At 55.3% G+C, this 20433-nt stretch overlaps 1 protein-coding gene across 50 annotated transcripts in view; it reads right to left on the reverse strand.

Annotated features, from left to right (window-relative positions):
* NCOR2 (nuclear receptor corepressor 2) overlaps positions 1-20433 on the reverse strand; it is a 246677-nt gene that overhangs the window by 112528 nt on the left and 113716 nt on the right. For all 50 annotated transcript variants that reach the window (XM_054444031.2, XM_054444024.2, XM_054444029.2 and 47 more), the window contains exons 9-10: positions 13659-13711; positions 627-693 (exon numbers count right to left, since the gene is read on the reverse strand). In XM_054444031.2, the coding sequence (XP_054300006.1) occupies positions 627-693; positions 13659-13711 (120 nt within the window). The remainder of the gene's footprint in view (positions 1-626; positions 694-13658; positions 13712-20433) is intronic.

The raw sequence follows: 20433 nt of genomic DNA on the forward strand, positions 1-20433 counted from the left end.
GATGTCCATGGCTGCCTGAAACCACCACCACATGCCTCTGGCACACCCAGCCTCCCCGCCATAGGCTGAGATCCACAGCCTACAGTGAGAAGCAGGAATCAGCATCCTTTTCTGTTTGGATGAGGCCACTGGCCACAAATGCAGGCTCAGGGAAAGGGGGCTCAATGCTTGTCCACTGTCTCAGTTTCCCTGAGCCTGGACCTGGGCCCAGTGCACCAGGAAAGGCTCATTTGTAAGGGTGCGCCCTGCGGCCCCTGCCTCCCGGCACACAGCCCACCCTGATCCTCCATCTCTCTCCAAAACCTCTCTTTCTGCCTGAAAAGCCCAGGACAGGTCCCGTGACCAGGGCTTAGCAACTAATTTTCCAGGCCAACATTTTGCTTTCTTCCCTTCCAGGCTGGAAGAAGGGCCATAGACCCCCCCACCCCTACCCACCCTGGGGCCTTCTGGAAGCAGCTGTTGTCTTTCCTCCTTTCCTGGCCGGCCTTGGCTTTTCCTCTGCAGCCTGGACGCTCAGGGAGGACACAGCTGCGGAACTGAGAGGGCCCCGGCAGGTGTGGCCCCCTGTGCGCTCAATTCTCCCCGGATCTCAAGGAAAGCTGATGGGGGCCATGGTGTGGACTTACCCATTGTTTCCGAGCGTGATTCCTCCTCTTGAAGTACAAGATTAGCTTCTTCCGCATCGCCTGGTTTCTGTGCAGGAGGGAAGTGGCAGACAGGTCAGCCCGGCCGGGCTCAGGCGCTGCACCCCGTGCCATCCTGTTTGCTGAGAGCGAGCCCCGAATTTGCCCCATTACTGGTTCTCAGGGAGATAAGACCCACCCGTACTGTATCCCCAGAGAGACCTGTGAGCTGCCAATGTGCATCCTTACTCTCCCGCACGTGAGGCAGCCCCCGCCAACATTTAGGTTGAGCCCAGTGTGCAGACAAGAGGGTTCCCAGAGCCGAGGGGCCTGTGGCTTCCCGCCCCCACCCACATGCACCCCGGCAGCCACACCTGCCCATGGAAAGATGGCCACGGAGAAACAGCCACAGCCTCCAACTAGGAATACAGGCCACGGAGCCTGAGACCCTGAGACCTGCTGCCGCCCACAGGCCAGGTGTCAGGGTGTGGCCTGCGTGGCCCCAGCGTTGGCTCCAACCAGGTGCTGTGCACGGACCTCCAGCACACCCAGTCCTGCTGCGGGGGGAGGGACACAAGCAGTGGGGGGCAGCTGGTGGGGCCACCAGGCATGGACTTCAGGGAACCCCCGGGGGGGGTCTCAGACTTCAGGCCAGGGCCCATGGGGTCTCAACCAAGCAGGTTACACACACCACTGCAGGTTCCAAGGGAAGCAGGCACATCCTAGGAGACGGGAGTTTCAGAGAGAGAGGGAGACAGAGACCCAGAAAGAGAGAGGGAGACAGAGACTCAGAGAGAGAGAGGGAGACAGAGACTCAGAGAGAGAGAGACAGAGACCCAGAAAGAGAGGGAGACAGACACCCAGAGAGACAGGGAAACAGAGACCCAGAGACAGAGGGAGACAGAGACCCAGAGAGAGAGAGAGAGAGAGAGAGAGAGACGGAGACCCAGAGAGAGGGAGACAGGGACCCAGAGACAGAGGGAGACAGAGACCCAGAGACAGAGGGAGACAGAGACAAAGAGAGAGGGAGACAGAGACCCGGAGACAGAGGGAGACAGAGACCCAGAGAGAGGGAGATAGAGACGCAGAGAGAGGGAGACATAGAGACCCAGCGAGAGAGAGACACAGAGACCCAGAGAGAGGGAGACAGGGACCCAGAGACAGAGGGAGACAGAGACTCAGAGACAGAGGGAGACAGAGACCCAGAGACAGAGGGAGACAGAGACAAAGAGAGAGGGAGACAGAGACCCAGAGAGAGAGGGAGAGAGAGACCCAGAGACAGAGGGAGATGGAGATGCAGAGAGAGGGAGGGAGAGAGACCCAGAGAAAGAGAGAGACGGAGGGATGGAGACCTAGAGAGACGAAGATGGAGACCCAGAGAGAGAGAGACAGAGACCCAGAGAGAGGGAGACAGAGACCCTGAGAGAGAGGGAGACAGAGACGCACAGAGAGGGAAAGAGAGACCCAGAGAGAAAAAGAGAGAGAGAGAGAGACGGAGACCCACAGAGAGAGAGAGAGAGAGACGGAGACCCACAGAGAGAGAGAGAGAGAGACGGAGACCCAGGGAGAGAGAGAGAGACGGAGGAATGGAGACCTAGAGAGACGAAGATGGAGACCCAGAGAGAGAGCGACGGAGACCCTGAGAAAGAAGGAAACAGAGACGCAGAGAGAGGGAGACGGAGACCCAGAGACAGAGGGAGAGAGACCCAGAGAGAGAAAGAGAGAAAGAGAGAGAGAGAGAGAGAGAGAGACGGAGACCCAGAGAGAGAGGGAGACAGAGACCCAGAGACAGAGGGAGACAGAGACCCAGAGACAGAGGGAGACAGAGATGCAGAGACAGAGGGAGACAGAGACCCAGAGAGAGAGAGAGAGAGAGAGAGAGAGAGAGAGAGAGAGACGGAGACCCAGAGAGAGGGAGACAGAGACTCAGAGACAGAGGGAGACAGAGGGAGACAGAGACGCAGAGACAGAGGGAGACAGAGACCCAGAGAGAGGGAGACAGAGATGCAGAGAGAGGGAGACATAGAGATCCAGCGAGAGAGAGACACAGAGACCCAGAGAGAGGGAGACAGGGACCCAGAGACAGAGGGAGACAGAGACTCAGAGACAGAGGGAGACAGAGACCCAGAAAGAGAGAGGGAGACAGAGACTCAGAGAGAGAGAGACAGAGACCCAGAAAGAGAGGGAGACAGACACCCAGAGAGACAGGGAAACAGAGACCCAGAGACAGAGGGAGACAGAGACCCAGAGACAGAGGGAGACAGAGACAAAGAGAGAGGGAGACAGAGACCCAAAGACAGAGGGAGACAGACACCCAGAGACAGAGGGAGACAGAGACAAAGAGAGAGGGAGACACAGACCCAGAGACAGAGGGAGACAGAGACCCAGCGAGAGAGAGACACAGAGACCCAAAGAGAGGGAAAGAGAGACCCAGAGACAGAGGGAGACAGAGACCCAGAGAGGGAGACAGAGACCCAGAGACAGAGGGAGACAGAGACCCAGAGACAGAGGGAGACAGAGACCCAGAGACAGAGGGAGACAGAGACAAAGAGAGAGGGAGACAGAGACCCAGAGAGAGAGGGAGACAGAGACCCAGAGACAGAGGGAGATGGAGATGCAGAGAGAGGGAGGGAGAGAGACCCAGAGAAAGAGAGAGACGGAGGGATGGAGACCTAGAGAGACGAAGATGGAGACCCAGAGAGAGAGCGACGGAGACCCAGAGAGAGGGAGACAGGGACCCAGAGAGAGAGGGAGACAGAGACCCAGAGACAGAGGGAGACAGAGACCCAGAGACAGAGGGAGACAGAGAGCCAGAGAGGGAGACAGAGACCCAGAGACAGAGGGAGACAGAGGTGAGAAAGACACCGAGACTGGGAGAAGGGGAGACACAGAGAAGGAGATAGACAGAGAGATGAGATCCAAGAAAGGAGAGACCTGGCGATGGACAGGAGATGAGACTGGAGTGAGAGAGATGAGAGAGAGGCAGTCACAGAGAGACAAGATCCAAAGGAAGGGGACAGAGACTCAGAGGAAGATGAAACTAGGAGAGGGAAAGAGAGAGAAGTGGGGAGAGGGAGAGAGACAAGACCCAAAGAAAGGGGACAGGGACTTGGAGACAGGCAAAGGTAGGGAGACCTGGAGAGTAGAGGCCAGAGGTTCTGGAGCCCATGCTATGAGGGCTGGAAGGCACTCCCACCCACTGCTGCACCAAGACCCCAGGACCATCCTCTTCTCTTCCCAGGCCCCTCTCCACAGTCTCCAACACACAAAGCAGGGTGTTGCAGCTGGCTTCCCAGGGCCTGGGGGGCCACAGTGACCTCAGGAGCCTGCTGTGCACCTTAACTTGCTGTCTGTCCCCAATCCGCGGCATTCAGTGGCACCCACTTTTCTGGGGAGGGGATCCCCAACTTCTTCATATTCTCAGCAGTGTCCAAACCCCCTCGAAAGCTCCAAAGCTGCTGACTGGGGGCTATGCTCTGTCCAGCCCCCGGGACCCCAGCCCCATTGGAAACAGGAAAAGGAGGGAACACCAGGCTCTGACGGACGAGTGAAGCCTCATGGGGCTCAAGGGCCTGGAATCCACCTCAGTCCCCGGGTCATCCTGGTGGTGCCTTGGCCAGGGCCTCCCCACCTTCCATCAGCTTGGGCCCCACCCCGGCCAGGTTGGGCCCCGGGGGTCCTCAGTCCCACAGGCTAGGACCAGCACCCTTCATCTCATAACAGGGTGTCTCTGAGCGCACCTCAGAAGCCCTCAGTTTCCTCATCTGAAATCTATGGCATCGCAGCCTCATCTTCTGTTACTTAACAACTGTTTACTGAGCATCTACTATGTGCCAGGCACTGTTTCAGGTGCTGGGGACACAGCAGGGAGCAAGACACAGTTGAGGGCTCTCACAGAGGTGACACTGACAATAAGCAAGATGACCAAGATAATCCTGGATTTGGGAACTTAAATAGAATGGAGGGCTAGTGAGTGCTGGGGGATGGGGTGTGAGGGGCTATTTTAGATTCCGTGGTGCAGAAACGTCTCCCAGAGAGGATGGCCTTGAGCTGGGATCTACGTCATCAGAAGGAACCGGCTCTGGGAAGATCCAGAAGGAAGGGAACTCCAGCTGGAGGGCACCGCAGGAGACGGGAACAAACTCTGTGTATCGGAAGCACAGACAGAGGAAGGCCCTGTGGCTGGACGGTGCTGGGGAGGGACAGAGAGGACGGAGGAGGGGCTGTGAGCAAGACTGGCAGGGCCAGTCCTGCAGGGTCCTGTGAGTTTCGACATGGCAAAGGGTTTGGTCTTTTATGCAAAAGACAGCTGTGAAGGCCTAGAAGCAGTGAGGGCCCAGGGGCCATGAGCACAGCAGCACCCAGATCTCGGCGAAGACCATCCTCCAATCCCAGAAACATGGCTGATTTCAGCGCTCGGCCAGGAAGTACGCGATAAGAGCCCAGAGTGACTTTAAGTCAAGAATTGCCAAAAACAAAAGAAAACAAAAGTCAAAAGGACACAGAACCCAGCCTGAAGGTTTCCAGCTGCCAGAGCTGGAACAATGTGAGTGACAACAGAAATAACCCTGGGACTAGATTAGCGTCCCAGGAATAAAACAAATCCCCACGAGTCCATGTGATTATAAACAAATGATTCAATACATCAATACATGGAGGAGAAGGGACAGATCTTTCTCCTAGAGTTCCAATGAATAAATGTCCAAGAAGTGAGGGAAACAGAAAATTGTCATTAGAACGCAGTAATAACCCAACCGCCGCTGGCAAGATCCGGGGATGAATGCTAAATTGGTTGGCAAAATTTTAAGGAGCAACAGGAAATTTGCACAGCCTCAAAGAATCTTCCCGCAAGTATGTATGAATCATGGCGGTGGCTCCACAAATCTATATTCCTCCCTCTAGAAGGCGGAGCTTAACTCCCCTCCCCTGGAATATGGGTGGGACTTGGTGACTCTCTAGTAAAGAACAGAGCAAAGGAGGGATAACTCTAAGGCGACAGAGGAGACCTAGGGCAGAGCCCCCTATCATGTGGGCATCACGCAGCCCCCTTACCTCTCTCTGGTCTTCCCCAAAACCCACCATCCCAGTCTTACCAGGAGGAAACACCTGCCAAAGAAAGCCATGATCAGTGATCTTCAAAAGTGCTGGAGTTGTGAAAAACAAGGCAAGGCTGAGAAGCCGTCACGGGCTGGAGACTAAGGAGACACGAGGACAAATGTCACGTGAGAACCCAAATCAGATCCTGGACCAGAAAACAGACGTTTGTGGGGAGACGGGTGAAAATGCAAAGACAGCTGGTAGTTTAGTGGAGGGTCATGTGCCGCTATTTCTTTCTTAGTATTTTGTTTTGTTTTGTTTTGATTTTTGTTTTTAGAGACAGGGTCTTGCTCTGTCTCCCGGGCGGGAGTGCAGTGGCTCGATCATGGCTCACTGCATCCTTGAACTGGCCTCAAGCAATCCTCCTGCCTCAGCCTCCTGAGTAGCTGGAAATACAGGTACATGCCACCACACTTGGCTAATTTATTTTTTGGTAGAGATGAGGTCTTGCTTTGTTGCCCAGCTCATCTCCAACTCCTAGCCCCAAGTGATCCTCCCACCTTGGCCTTCCAAAGTGCTGGGATGACAGGCGTGGGCCACCATGGCAGGCCCCAGTTGTGGTAAGTGTATCTCTGCTGTTATATAAGCTGTCCACATGAGGGGTGCCAGGTGACGTGTGTGTGGGAACTCTCTGGAGCGTATTTGCAACTCTTCTGTTGCACAACGTACAATCTAGTTACTTTAAAATAAATAGTTCCACCGTCTCACAAAAGAAGAGAGATAGAATCCACTTTGAAACACCGTGGTGAGGACCATACAAAATTGACTTTGGGGTTTGCAGGTGGTACACTGCCTAGTACAGATGGGAATGTCACCCCCAACCCCCCCTCAAAAAAAAACTGGTATGTGTAAAGTCCTAAGCCCCAGCACCTCAAAACATGACCTCATTTGGAAACAGGGTCTTTAGAGCGAGAAGCAAGTTAGAATGAGGTCACTGGGGTGGGCCCTAATCCAATGACTTATGAAAAGGGGAAATTTGGACAAAGACACAGACACACATAGAGGGGAGATGATGCGAACAGACACGGGAAGAACGCCACGCGAATACGAAAGACGGGAGTGACGCATCTCCCAGCCAAGGAACGCCAAGGAGGCCGGCAGCCGCCAGGAGCTGGAACCGGCAAGGAAGCAGCCTCCCTTGGAGCCTTCCAGAGAGCGTGGCCCTGCAGCACCTTGATTTCCAACTGCTAGCCTCCAGTACTGTGAGAGAAGAAAGTTCCTGCCATTTTCAGCTGCCCAGTTCATGGCCGAGTGTTAAGGCAGCACTGAGAAGCTAGTCCGGCGTGTGATCTTCCACAAACCGCGGTGCCGTCACTGCAGCTGGAAAATGACTCGGGGAGCATGAGGCCTCGGGGTGGTGGTGATGTGCATGCAGCCGTCTGTTCGCCACCGATGAGCAGCAGCTGAGGGTGTGAATCCTCCCTGGCTGATCCAGGTTTCCTCCCAAAGCAAGGACACTGCCTGCCACCCAGAGACATCCATGTACCATGCAAAAGGACACATGTCAAGTCTGCAAATACATGTCAAGTCCGCAGGGTGCAAATTGTACAGTGCACAGGCCGGAGACAGCCTCCGAGGGTGTTGTGTTGGGCCGTGGTGCTTTATTTTTATTTTTTTTGCTTTTTATTTTTTTGAGATGGAGTCTCTTGTTCTGTCACCTAGGCTGGAGTGCAGTGGCGCAATCTTGGCTCACTGCAACCTCCGCCTCCCAGGTTCAAGTGATTCTCCTGTCTCAGCCTCCTGAGAAGCTGGGACTATAGGCACGTGCCACCACGCCCGGCTAATTTCTGTATTTTTAGTAGAGACGGGGTTTCACTATATTGGCCAAGCTGGTCTCAAACTCCTGACCTCGTGATCTGCCCGCCTCAGCCTCCCAAAGTGCTGGGATTACAGGCGTGAGCCACCGCACCCGGCTGGTGCTTTCTAAAATCCTAAATTCATTGCCAGCACTGAAAACCAGAGGCTGTTACACAAAAAGCCAAACCTAAAGCTTCTCTTGAAAACATCAGGCCGTCAGGCCACACCTCTTCATGGCCACAGGCTGGGAAACTGAGGCTTCGCTGCCCCTTTCAAAGGTCACCAAGCTCCCCATTCCTCAGCCCCTACCACTCCCTATTGCCTCACACCAGCCCTCCTCACTCAAACGTTCCTTCCCACTCCTGGAGGCAGCCACCTGGGGGACTCCTGGTTTATGATGCCCACGTGTTCAACATTCCTCTGGCAAACTTTTTTTAAGTGTTTATTTTGTTCCAAGCAGTGTTTAGGCAATGAAGATGCAAATAGCTTACTGCAGACAAATCTTTTCTGCTGAGCTTCTGTCCGGCAAACATAAGGACCACAGTCTGTAGGAGGGCTCTGGAGGCATGGGCTAAGCAGCATGTGATGCGTTTGCTGGTGAGGCATTCATGGGGTGCAAAGAAGTCAGGGTTTAAAAACACACACCCTATAAGGAAACCTCGTCTTGCCATCTGCCAGGGCACTGGAGAGGAGAAGCAGGACGTAGGAGGGCAGGATAAGGAGGCAGGAATTATGAGAGTGTTCCAGGGGAGTCCGGTTGGACCCTGGCTGGGACTGGTCCTGGTCCTGGGGTTTATGGGGTACTGGAAAAGGAAAGCTTGGGGCAATCAGGGGAGGCTTCCTGGAGGAAGGGAGGTTTGAGCTGAGGCCTGAGAGAAGCAGAGGAATGGGGTGGGAAGAAGAAAATGAGCAGAGCCCTGGGTTCTAGGGAGGGAGGCAGCAATAGTGAATCTGGAGAGGGCAGAAGGGGTGCTCAGGGAGAGCCTGACCCCAGCTGCAGGGGAGAGGAAGAGGGAGGCAGCCATGCAGGGCCCAGATACCTTGGGAAGAGTCTGCGGGTTGGGGTGATGGTCTGAACCTCCTGATCACTGAGTGCCAACCAAAAGCTGTGACAGTGCCAAGCAATGTGATGTGACTTGTCTAAGGTCACCCAGCTAGGGAGGGGCAGGGCCTGGAGTAGAGACCCAGGAGAGGAAGTCGGCTGGATGTGCAGTTAGGACTGGTCTAGGAATTTGTCTGTGTGACCCTGGGGGAGTCATCTGATGTCTCTGAACAAGACCAGAGAGACCTCCTAAGAGTAACCTGGGTTCTGACTGATCCCCCTTTCCGCCTGCACAGCCCCGGGTCTCACAGTTCCCATCAGCCGACCCCCAAATGAGGGAGCAGGAGGGAGGAAATCAGGCTGCGAAAAAAGAAAAACGAGCAACAGAAGAAACCAGCAGGCTTCCAGGCCTGAGGGGGCCGGTGAACCAGGGCAACCCCCGGACAGGCAGAGGCGGAACATGCCTGAGCACTGGCTGCTGCTCATCCCCAGGTCCCACGCCCTTTCACCACATCCCACGCGGGCTCCACAGACGCCTGGGAATTCCTGGAGGGTCCTGCCCAGGGTGGGGCCCATCCCTCGATGGAGCCCCCATCTCCTGCCCCTCTGGGGCTGCCCCGGCCCCGCCCCGGTGGTCTGAGCACTCCCTCCTGCAGCAGAGGACACCAACAGCGCCCGAAGCAGGTGGCGGTGGGAGGGCAGCGGAGGCGGCCACGGGCGACTCCAACGCGTCCGAAATCGCCTGTGCGGCAGGAAGTCAAGCGTGAAATTAACTTTCACTCTGCGGCCCCAGCATGCAGACACAGAGAAATTAAAGTGACGGGGCAAGGTCTCTGGGGAGGGAACGACCTCCCACCTCGAAGCAATGACAGCAGCGGGGGCGAGGAGGCCGTGAGCGTGGGGGAGGCTGCTCCGGGGGAAGCTGGGAGCCCCACCTGACCCCGGCTGGATCATCTCATTGTCCCATAGCGGCAGTCACTTATCACAGTGTATTTATTCTTATCAGCCTCCCCTACTAGAATGTCAGGCCTCGTTCACTGCTATCTCCTGGAGGCCCAGAACAGTGCCTGGCATGTAGTAGATGCTCAGTAAATATTTGTTGAATGAATGAGTCTGGGTATCTGTAGACAAAAGAAAGAAGAACCAAAAACCCAGTATGTGCTCTATGCGCTGAGCACTGACCTCAGTGAGCACATCTGAAACTGAGCCCTAGAGGGCAAGTGACTTCCCACAGGGACACACAGCTAGTCAAACAGCCAGGACGAGCTGCGGTCCCACTTGAGGTCCCTGTGTCCAGCCACGTGGTGGGATGGGGCCTGCACAGGGCCTCCCTTCCCATGTCCCAGCACTGGACACGAGACAGTTTCTGCAGTCTAGCATGAGCAGAGTCACAAAACATCAGAGCCTGCAAGGAGTGCAGGGTGCAAAGGCTGCCGAGGGCAGCTTCCTGGGCACTGCAGATTTCCTGAACATTATGCACCCTCAGCTTGCATACCTCCCAGTGACAGGGTGCTCACTACCTACCTCGGCAGCTCCTGCAGGGGCCTTCCCATGGTATTCTCGCCCCTACCCCCATGTCCTTTCTCCCTGCGGCCACCAAAGCGAACTTTTAAAACAAAAATCTGATCACATTGCTTCCTGGGATAAACTTCATCGCTATTATAAACTTCATCATTATTATTCCAACAGATAATAAAACCGGAACTCCTTACCAGCCCCCTGTGACCTGGCCTGTGCCCGCCTCTCCGCCTACCTCCTCGGGCCATGCCAGCCTTCTCTGTGACCCCTGCCAGCTCAGGGAGGCCTTTGCACCTCCTGTTCCACCTGTCTGGGACACTCCCCAGAGGTCCACACAGCTGGCTGCTGCTCAGCCTACAAGGGTCCGCTTAACTGTCATGGCCTGCCCTGACCTTTCTGGCTAATGTCACCCCCTCATTTTCTCTCCCATCACCCCACTTACGAGAGTAATAGAATTTTTAAAAAATGAATGACTGTACAATGAAATTTAATGATAACTACATTGAAATCTAAAAAATAGAAGGGATGATAATTTTAGTAGAAAATATCCAAAAAACTAAAATTATTAGGACAAATCAGTTCCAATAATTTACACACAAAGGTTTTTCTAACAGAAATTGACTACTTACAGTGTAGGAAATCTTAATTATTCATCTATTTGTTTTATATTATATTATATATATATATATATTTTGAGACAGAGTCTTGCTCTGTTGCTCAGGCTGGAGTGCAGTGGCGTGACCTCGGCTCACTGCAACCTCCATCTTCCAGGTTCAAGCAATTCTCCTACCTCAGCCTCCCGAGTAGCTGGGACTACAGGTACACGCCACCACAGCCGGCTAATTTTTGTATTTTTAGTAGAGATGGGGTTTCACCATGTTGGCCAGGCTGGTCTCGAACTCCTGACCGCAAGCTATCTGCCTGCCTCGGCCTTCCAAAGTGCAGGGATTACAGGCATGAGCCACCGCGCCCAGCACATCTATTTGTTTTAAATATAAACATGTTTGTTTGTGATTTAGATTTGGAACAAATTCAGTGAGGTGGTTAACTATTTAGTCAAAATGTACTTTAACAGACCACAGCCATTCTCTGATGAAGATTATGAGATGTCAAATACAGCACTGGCTTTAATATGCTTATAGTTTTATTCTACTTAGACAAAGATGAAGGAATATCTATTGGCTGGTGTTATCTATTTGAGTATCTTGCGCCTCTTTTGTTTAGATTCTATGGCTGTCTTTATTACCTGAAATCAACCACAGTATTCAGCTTAAAACATCACTCACTTTAAGTGAAAAAAACCTATGTAAAATTGTCAGTATAATAATATGGCTATCAAAAATAATTATGTCAAAAAGAAAAATCATGACTAGGTATCTGAAGGCATAAAGAGCTTAAGATAGTTATGTGAGCATAGTACAGTTATGTGAGCATAGTACTTTAGATTTGCTGGTATTTTCTTTTTCTTTTCTTTTTTAAAGAAACAGGGTTTTGCTCTGTTGCCCAGGCTGGAGTACAGTGGTGCCATCACGGCTCACTGCAGCCCTTAACTCCTGGGCTCAAGCGATTCTCCCTCCTTAGCCTCCTGAGTACCTGGGACCACAGGCACATGCCACCACACCCAGCTAATTTCTTGTCAATTTTTGCTATGTTTGGCCAGGCTGGTCTCGAACTCCTGGCCCCAGGCAATCCTCCCACCTCAGCCTCCCAAAGTGCTTGGATTATAGACATGAGCCACTGCACCCGGCCGGATTAGCTGACATTCTCTTGTTTTGTTTACTTAACTCATTCTGGTTCTGTCTCCACTGCTAGACAAATCTTGATGAGGGGTGAGGCCTTTGTTTTATCCAAGGCTGAGTGGCCAAGGCCTAGAACAGGACCTGACACACAGCAGGCTCTCAATAAAGATGGGATGAATGAATGAGGGAATGCCCCAAACAGCCCAGACTCAGTTGAGAACACCCCACCCTCATCCCCTAAACCACCTGTGATGAGGTCCTAAGAACGTCCCCCTTGCTTTCAGCACCCCTCCATCTGTGGCTTCCCACCCCAGACAGGGGCCCCAGAGCGAGGCAGGTCCCAGGCAGCTGCAGAAGGGACTGGGGTAGCCCGACTGGAAGACAAACTATGTCGAGTCAAAAGGGATCTGGGATCTGGGCAATGAATGAGCCCGCCAGGCCGATGAGGAGCCCAGGCTGCATCTGACATGGGCCTTCCGTACCAGCCCGGGACTCCTGGCGCAGAACACATGCCCCTTCCTGACACACTCTGCAGCCCCTGCTGGCCACTGGCTGAGGATGACCCCCCCGCCAGCCACGCTGGTGAAGTATCTTTGTCAGGTGCTGCTGAACCCGAGAAGGCCAAGGGCCTCAACTAGCAAGGAGAGATTTTCTAGGCGGCTGCAACAATGACCAGATGCTGCAGGAGGGTGGCCAAGTTGATCACCTGAGCTTGGACCAGTCGTGCAACTCTGGAAACTACAACAGCAGTGATCTCCCTGTCGACTAGTCCAGCACCAGCAGATGTGTGAAAGGTTTGCATGCTTTCAGGAACGGGGAGCTCACCACCGCATATACACTCTGTAGTTCATCCCAGGAACGCTTGAACAATCGGACCGGGCTGAACTACCCACTGAATCAGCTAAATGCCTCTCTTTGCAGCCACACTCAAACACCTGTACCCTCTCACCATGACGAACCTGGAACATTCAACAGCTACGATCCCAAAGAGTCTCACCTCCAACCTACCAGCCCACCACACGGCCACACGTTCCTCAAGGGGCAAGATCTGCAGCCCCTTTTACCTTTTGGGTTCCTGGGCACTAACATGAGATAACATGCCCTCCTCAGCCCAACAGTCTATGCTCCCGTTAATGCATCCCAAGAAAAAGCCAGCCCCCTTCCAGCTGCCACACCTCCAACGCCTTGTACCCCGCTTGAAGATACGATGCTACTAGCCTCCAGCACTGCCCCACCCAATGGCATGTGGCACTTGACATTTTCTTCCCTCCCAGCACCGGTCTGGGAAAAGGCCCCCATCATTAGAATACATCACACTGGCCACCTCCAAAGCCTCAGGGCCTGGATGAGTGCTCTGATCTGCCCCATAGTGGGCTGTGCCAGAGGGACCGCTCTGTGCAGACACCAGGTGATTCCCAAACATGCTTATGCCAGAGCCCAAAACACCAGGCCCCTGCCTGCACCGGGGCCACTCCCCATCTCCCTGAGCCGGCTGCCTTCTGCCCGCAACAGCTCCCTCCTGCTCGAATAGGATGCAGATGTACAGCCTGGGACCTCTGACCTCCATCTCTCCAGACCCACCTGTGCACCAGCAGCTCCCTCGTCCACCCTCCCAAACCCAGGCCTGTCTCCCAAAACCTCAGGGGGACACTCTCTCTGCTCCCCGCCCCCACCCCAGGTGCCACCTAGGACTGTCTCCTGTCCCCTCCGGGAGCACCTGGCCCTGGCCGGGAGCCCCTGATGGGAACAGAGAGCCCACGTCCCACATCCCATGCAGGCCGCTGAGAGCCTGCTCGCCCACCCTGCCCCCGTGTGTCCGCACGGCTGCCCGCGAGCACTCACATTTTGATGTTCTCATGATACTGCCGGGTGTCGGAGGGCTGGTTGTACAACGGCTGCAAAGGGAGAGAGAGAAGCGCATCAGAGCCCGGCTGGCCACTGGCCACTGCAGAGCCCACCGGTAGGAGCCCCAGCCCTGGCACGGAGAAGCCGTCCTCTGGGTGAGGGCTCAGCCGCAGGCAGGCATGAAACAGAACACAGGGACCCAGCACGCAGCCCCAGCCAGGAACAGGCTGAAACTGGTTCCTCGGGAACAGCTGTGGGTACTGTGGCCACCCCCACCAAGGTCGTCATGGCTGCTCTGCGGGGCATTCAGCAGCGCTGGCCTGGAAGGGGCCACAGCCCAGAGCACACCAGGACAAACCCACACACCCCCCAGAGGTTGGCCCTGGCCACCAAACGTGGAAAGCCACTTGGCTTCCCAGCTCACCATGGAAGTGCGCGTCCCAACGCTGCAAGATACCACTCCGCCCCCACTGACCAGCAAAAGACAAAAACGTTGAATAATGCCAAGTGTTGGTGAGGTCTGGGGTGACAGGAAGGCTGGCACATAGCTGGTGGGAGCATGGCGTATGCGCACACATCCCCCAGAGAGACAGCAGCCACCACCTGGCAATGAACACCGACGCCCCCGCTTCTGACCCCCGTGCTCCTGCAGATGCCTACTGTGCTCCGCCAGGAGACGGGCGCTAGGATGTTCCTACAGCACTGCTCACAGTGGCCAGTGAGAAGCAAGCTAGCCGTCCACCACCAGAAGAGCAGCTAAGGAGATCAGGACTTGGTTACACCACAAATCCCACACAGCAGTGAGAAAGGGAGGCAGGGCCCACATGTAGCAAGCGCAGGGCTTCAAAGAGCGCACCAGGAGATGCAGAAAGCACGGCAGCATCTGTGATGGTGCAGGGACCAAGCCAGCTGCCACGTGTCCCCTCCCAGATGGAAGAACCTTGCTTAGCAACCAAGGGCACAACCTAGGTTCAAGTCCCGGTTCTGATGCTTTCTAGCTGGGTCTCCCTGGGAAGTTACTTAATCCATCTGTGCCTCCATTTCTCCTCATCTATAAAATGGGGTTAAACTCATAGGATTTTGTGAAGATCAAACGAGACAGTGCATGCTAAGCTCTGAGGCTGGTACCTGCAGGCTGAAGTGCCCAGAGGTGCCAGTCACATTGCCGTCATCAGGGAGCAGTGACTGTGCTAATGGCACCCACCTTTCACGCCTCTCTGTAACCACCCATGACCTTGCTGTGGCCAGTGGAATTGCTGCACACTTAGCAAAAGCAGAGGCTTGAAGATGCGAGTTCACATTTCTGCTGTTTCTGTCAAGAGAATGAGCCTAGCCTGGCCTGCAGAAAGCGGGCAGAGAGGCAAGGAGCAGAGTGGTGCCACCCAGCCTGGGCTGAGCTACAACACCGGCCCCCCGACTCCCTCGCTGGCCACGGAGGTGCAAGAGCTGAGCCCACACCAGCAGAAATGCTCAGCTGCCTTCCAGACTGGTGAGAAACAGTAAACAGTTGCTGCTTCAAGCCTCTAAATGTGGGGCTGCTTTGTTCTCCAGCAGTAGCCATGTAATCATACCGGGTAACTGATACAATCATCCCCCACTGTACAGAAAGAAAAACTGAGTACTTAAGAGGTTACAACATTTGCCCACAGCTGGTAAGAGATGAGCCTGAATGACAGCCTGCCTCTCAGCTCCAGCGCTGGAGGAAGGAGTCTGCTCCCCTCTCTGCCTGAGTCTGTGTGTGTGTGTATGTGTATGTCTTTCTGTCTGTCTGTCTCCCTCTCTTCCTGTCCCTCTCCCTCTCACACACCCATGCACACAGCAGAAGCCTCCCAGGGTGGCCATGGGTGACTATGGTGGGAAGATCAGGTACACAGTGTGAGTGATCAGATGGAACAGGGAAGGATAGAGACGTGGAGTCCTGCAGCCTCAGGGCAGGGCTGCAGTGACAGAAGGGACACACAAGTCTCTTCCCTGGGGATAGAGCTGAACACACCTCCTGATGACGCCGGCAGAGGGGGCCACCGAGACCCCCACCCACCCATCCCCAGGGAAGGGCCTCTGCAGCTCTGCAGAGCCTCACAGACAGTCTTGGCTGGTGACAATGTCGCCTTTCTCCCTGTAGCCCCAGATCTCCCCTCCTAGGGGATTCACCGCTGGGCTCGGGCAATTCCAGGCTCCTGCTCAGCTACTCTCCTGGGGACAGAGATGTCATCCTGCAGCTGCCATGGGCCATTTCTCCCCGTGCCGGGTCAGGCTCCCTTCCCAAAGTTCTCAGCCCTGAACAGAGGGCAGTTTCCCCACCCCGACCCTGGAAGTTTGAACAAGAGGGAGAAGTGGGCAGAGGAACAAGAGAGCCCACGGTCAGACTCACTGCAGAACTTCCCAGTGGAGGGAAGGGGTGCGGTGCAGCATCCCTGCAGAGGGTGCGAGTCCTCATCTCAGGAATGGCAAGGGGCCCTGTGAAGATGCCCATGCTGTAACCTGGGCAACCACACTGGCTCCTTTATGTTCCCCACATGCCAATCAAATGCAGGCCAGATGCAAGCGGACACCACTTAGGGGTTCGGGTTTTGGAAACAGATAGGCCCTAATTTAAATGGTGGCTCCTCCCTCACTAGCTGTGAGCTTGGACAAGTGCCCTCAACACTCCGGCCTCGGTTTCCTCATCTGGAACATGGGTGTAGGTCAAAGAGGACCTACTTTACGGAAAATTTGGATAGCTCAGAAAATTTCAGACTTGGTGAAATTTGGTGTTTGTCTTGTTTTGGTTTTAAAGATAGCAAACAGCCGAAGGGGGCCAGAAAGGGGCTGGAAGCCCACAGCACACAGCCCTGGGAGGGAGAGGTGGGCAGAGGGGACAGTGTTTCTGCGGCACAGGGTGGGTGCAGAAACGCAGGACCGGCTCCCGGGGGCAGCAGGAGCCCGGTCAGCCTCCAACCCACCAAAGCCAGAGGGGAGGGAGGCCATTTCCACTTGGTGGTCTCCTCCCCTGCCCTGTAGATAGGGACACAGCTCCTGCTTCTCAAGGCGGCCATCGGTGAGGGGCCCGCAAGGCGAAGGCCCCGAAGGACTGAGGATACTGTGGGGTGCTGCTGCCTCTAAACAGGAGCTGCCCCCCTGGGAGGCACTCACCAGCCACTCCCCGAAGCCACTGAACCCCAGGAGCCCAGGGGAGGCTCTGGGCCCAGAGCTGCCCAGAATGCTGTACGTCGCCATGGCAACAGGCTGAGGACAGCCATCTTGGAAAGCCCAGAAGAGGGTTGGGGGAGGGAGGGACAGTGACATGTCCTAGCAGGTGCATTGCTGAGGGGACACAGGGCCGGAGGGGACTCCCCAACATCTCCCTCACCCTCTGCGGAGGGGGCTGCACAAAGGCCTGGCAGCTCCCCAGCCCAGGCTGGCCGGGGTCCCCACATGGGGCCATGAGGCACCTCCACAGCCACACAGGCCAGAGGGCATGGCTGGCCCCTGTCCCTCACCCCCAGGCCTTATCCTCCCGGGAGAAATGACCCCTGGGGGGACGCACGCCAGTGAGGGAATCGAGGCCTAGATGCGTGTGGAGCCTGGGGCGGTGGGGGCGGCACCCAGGAGGCCCCAAGGTCCAGCTCTCTCTTGCTCAGCCTCCGTCTCCTCTAAAATCAGAGGCACAGCCACTCTGAGGGCAGAAAGAGGGCAAAGGGGAGCAGGTGCCAGACGCAAGGCCCAGGCAGAGATGAGGCACAGTGGTGACTAAGAAAGCCAGCAGGGGCCAGGGAGGAGGTGGCCCCCCTCGGGCTTTGAGCCAGCCAGCAGGGCCACCAGGAAAAGCCAGAGTCCCAAGCGGCCTGAGCCGGCAATAAATGAAGTGACAGCCCCAGCCCTCAACCCGCTGGTGACACCAGCTTCTTAAAATAACGCCTTGGAACAGGAAGGAAGCAATGACTCAAAGCGGCAGAGAGGTCGGGGCTGCTGGGCACGCCCTCCACCACTGCGCCCGCTCCTAGCCTGGTCCGGTCCCCACAGCTGGGCTGGAGAGGCCGTGCCCCACCATCTCGGTGCCTCAGACCCCTGGTTAGCACCTCTGGTGCTATTTTCATCCTTTCCAATGCAAATTCCTCCAGGGAGGCCACAGAGATCTGTCCCTGCTGAGGGGAGGGGCGTTGGAACTGCAGCTTCTGATGGAAGACACCCTGGGAACTGGACTCTGACCCACAGCACCTGGGTCCTCAGGCCGTCCCTGGCCCGGGCTTCTGGCATCCAGGTGGTAGACAGGCCCCTGCAGAGGGTGCACCATGCAGCTGCCTCTGCTTGGAGGATGCCTGTGGCCACTCGGGCCTGGCAGATCTGTGCAGAACTGGCCAGCCGCTCCCCAAGGGGCTCAGCACACCTCCATGCCTCATCTCCTGCTGTGTGGCCCAGCACAAGGCACTCCTCTCGCTGAGCCTCATCCAGAAAATGGGATGGCAACAGCTCTGTGAGGCACCCTCCCTGTCCCCACTGACTGGCACCAAGCCAGGGGCCTTCAAGAGTCCAGACACTAGATCTTAGCCTCCTGTGCCATCAGCCCTGTGGAAGCCTCTGCTCTGAGATCCCCAAGTGGGAGACAACCCCGTCCCCTTGTCTCCAAAGAACCAGAGAAGACTCACTGTGGGGTCCTTGGTTCCAAAGCTTCTAACACCAGCAGCTGCCCACCCCCATCTGCCCACAGACTCCCACGGACAGGGGCTTCCTCGCCTGTGTTCCTCGGGCCCTAAGACACAGGGGCCTCCAGGCCCTTTCTCCCAGGAGGACCCCGGGGACCAATCAGGAAAGGGGAGCGGGAGGACCTGGAAGTCTGGAAATGGTTGGGAACTTCATCCAACACTGCCATCCCCATTTGGCAGAAAAGGAGAAACCGAGGCAAGAGGCAGCTTACTGGTGGGGATGTAAAATGGTACGGCCACTTTGGAAAACAGTTGGGCAGTTCCCCAAGGGGCTAAACATAGGGCTAACAGAGGAGCTAGCAATTCCATGCCTAGGTACACACCCAGGAGAAATGAAGACGTACGTTCACATGGAAACGGCACACTAATGTTCACAGCAACTTTATTCACAATACCCCAGATATGCAAACAATCTCATGTCCACCAACTGATGAGTGGGTAAACAACATGTGAACTAACCCTACGGTGAAATATGATTCAGCCACAAAAAGGAACGAAGCACCGACCCACGCTCGACACGGATGAACCTCGAAAACATGATGCTGAGTGAGAGAAACCAGACACAAAGGACCACATATTGCAAGATTCCATTTATAGGAAATGTCCAGAATAGGCAAATCCATAGAGACAGAAGGGTTTCTTTTTGAGATGATGGAATGTTCTAAAATTGACCGTGGTGACAGTTGCACACATCTGTGAATACACTAAAACCCACTGGACTGTACACTTTAAGTGAGTGAATGGCATGCGTGTGAATTGTACCTCAATAAAGCTGTTTGCAAAACAAAAAAACAAGCAAGCAGCAGCTGCTGCTGAAAACTTCCCCAGAAATCACTTCCACTGAGAGAAGCACGACCCCAGGCCAGAGCGCGTCACCCAGATCGCCCAGGCCCAAGGATGTGCCTGGAGGGGGCAGAGCCCTGAAGGGGTGGGGAAGCCCAGCGAGGTTCCTGAGTCCAGCCAGGTGGGCAGCTGGGCCCTGCTTCTGAGCTGGAGGAGCCCTTGCCGTCTCCTCCCTGCTTCTGCCTTCTGAGCGGGCCTGGGAGCCCGGGGCTTGCAGCTCCTGAGTGGCCTCAATAGACAGACCCCGGGCTTCGGGGAGCTCTCACTGCAAAACTAAGCAGCCTGCAGAAACTTCAGGGGGAGCAGCTCATCACCAAATTGTTCACAACTACTGAGTGCTTCGTAGGGGCCAGGAGCTGCACTAGGTGAGCCTTTAACAGGCAGCACTGCCTTTAACTCTGGGAAAACCCTGGAAGGAGGCCCTAGAGCCTCCGCCTGTCCCAGATGAGAGAGCACTGTAGTACTGGGAGGTCAGTCCCTTTCCTAAGGCCACTTGGCAATCATGCAGTGGAGCTGAGTTTAGATTGAGGCTCTGAAGGTGTCAGACTTCTGTTTCATTTTTTTATGAGGCAGGGTCTCACTCTATTGCCCAGGCTGGAGTGCAGTGGTGTGATCATAGCTCACAGCAGCCTTGAACTCCCAGACTCAAGCGATCCTTCTGCCTCAGCCTCCCAAGTAGCTGGGACGACAGGCGTGCATCACCACACCTGGTGAATTTTTAAATTTTTTGCACAGACAAGGTCTTTCTATTTTGCCCAGGCTGATCTCAAATTCCTGGCTTCATGCAATCCTCCTGCCTTGGCCTCCCATGGTGCTGGGATTGCAGATGTGAGCCACTACACATGGCCAAAGGCGTAGACTTTATCTGCACCCTGGGCGCACTCACACGCACACTCTAGCCCACCATGCACATGGAGACTCTCCCTAATCCAGCACACATGTGGGTAGCAGTATGCCTTCAGTGCCCACCACGGCCATCCATGCTGACCAGCTCAGTGGGCACAGATGGCTGTGGGGCAGGCAGGGGCTGTGGCCCATTCTCTGGGGGCTAGGGCTTCTGTAACCACCCATCCTCAGCCCAGGGACTCCAGGAGGCCTGGGGCCTGCTTTCCAGCTCTGCTGCTGACATGGCATCTTTCCGCAGCAAAAGGACACTAGTGACAGCCACCATCGCCATCATCATCATCATCATCATCATCATAGCTAATGCCCAGCACTTACTGTCTACAAGGCAGGCGCTGCACCTG

The sequence above is a fragment of the Pongo pygmaeus genome, chromosome 10 (assembly GCF_028885625.2).
Source record: "Pongo pygmaeus isolate AG05252 chromosome 10, NHGRI_mPonPyg2-v2.0_pri, whole genome shotgun sequence".
NCBI lineage: Eukaryota > Metazoa > Chordata > Mammalia > Primates > Hominidae > Pongo > Pongo pygmaeus.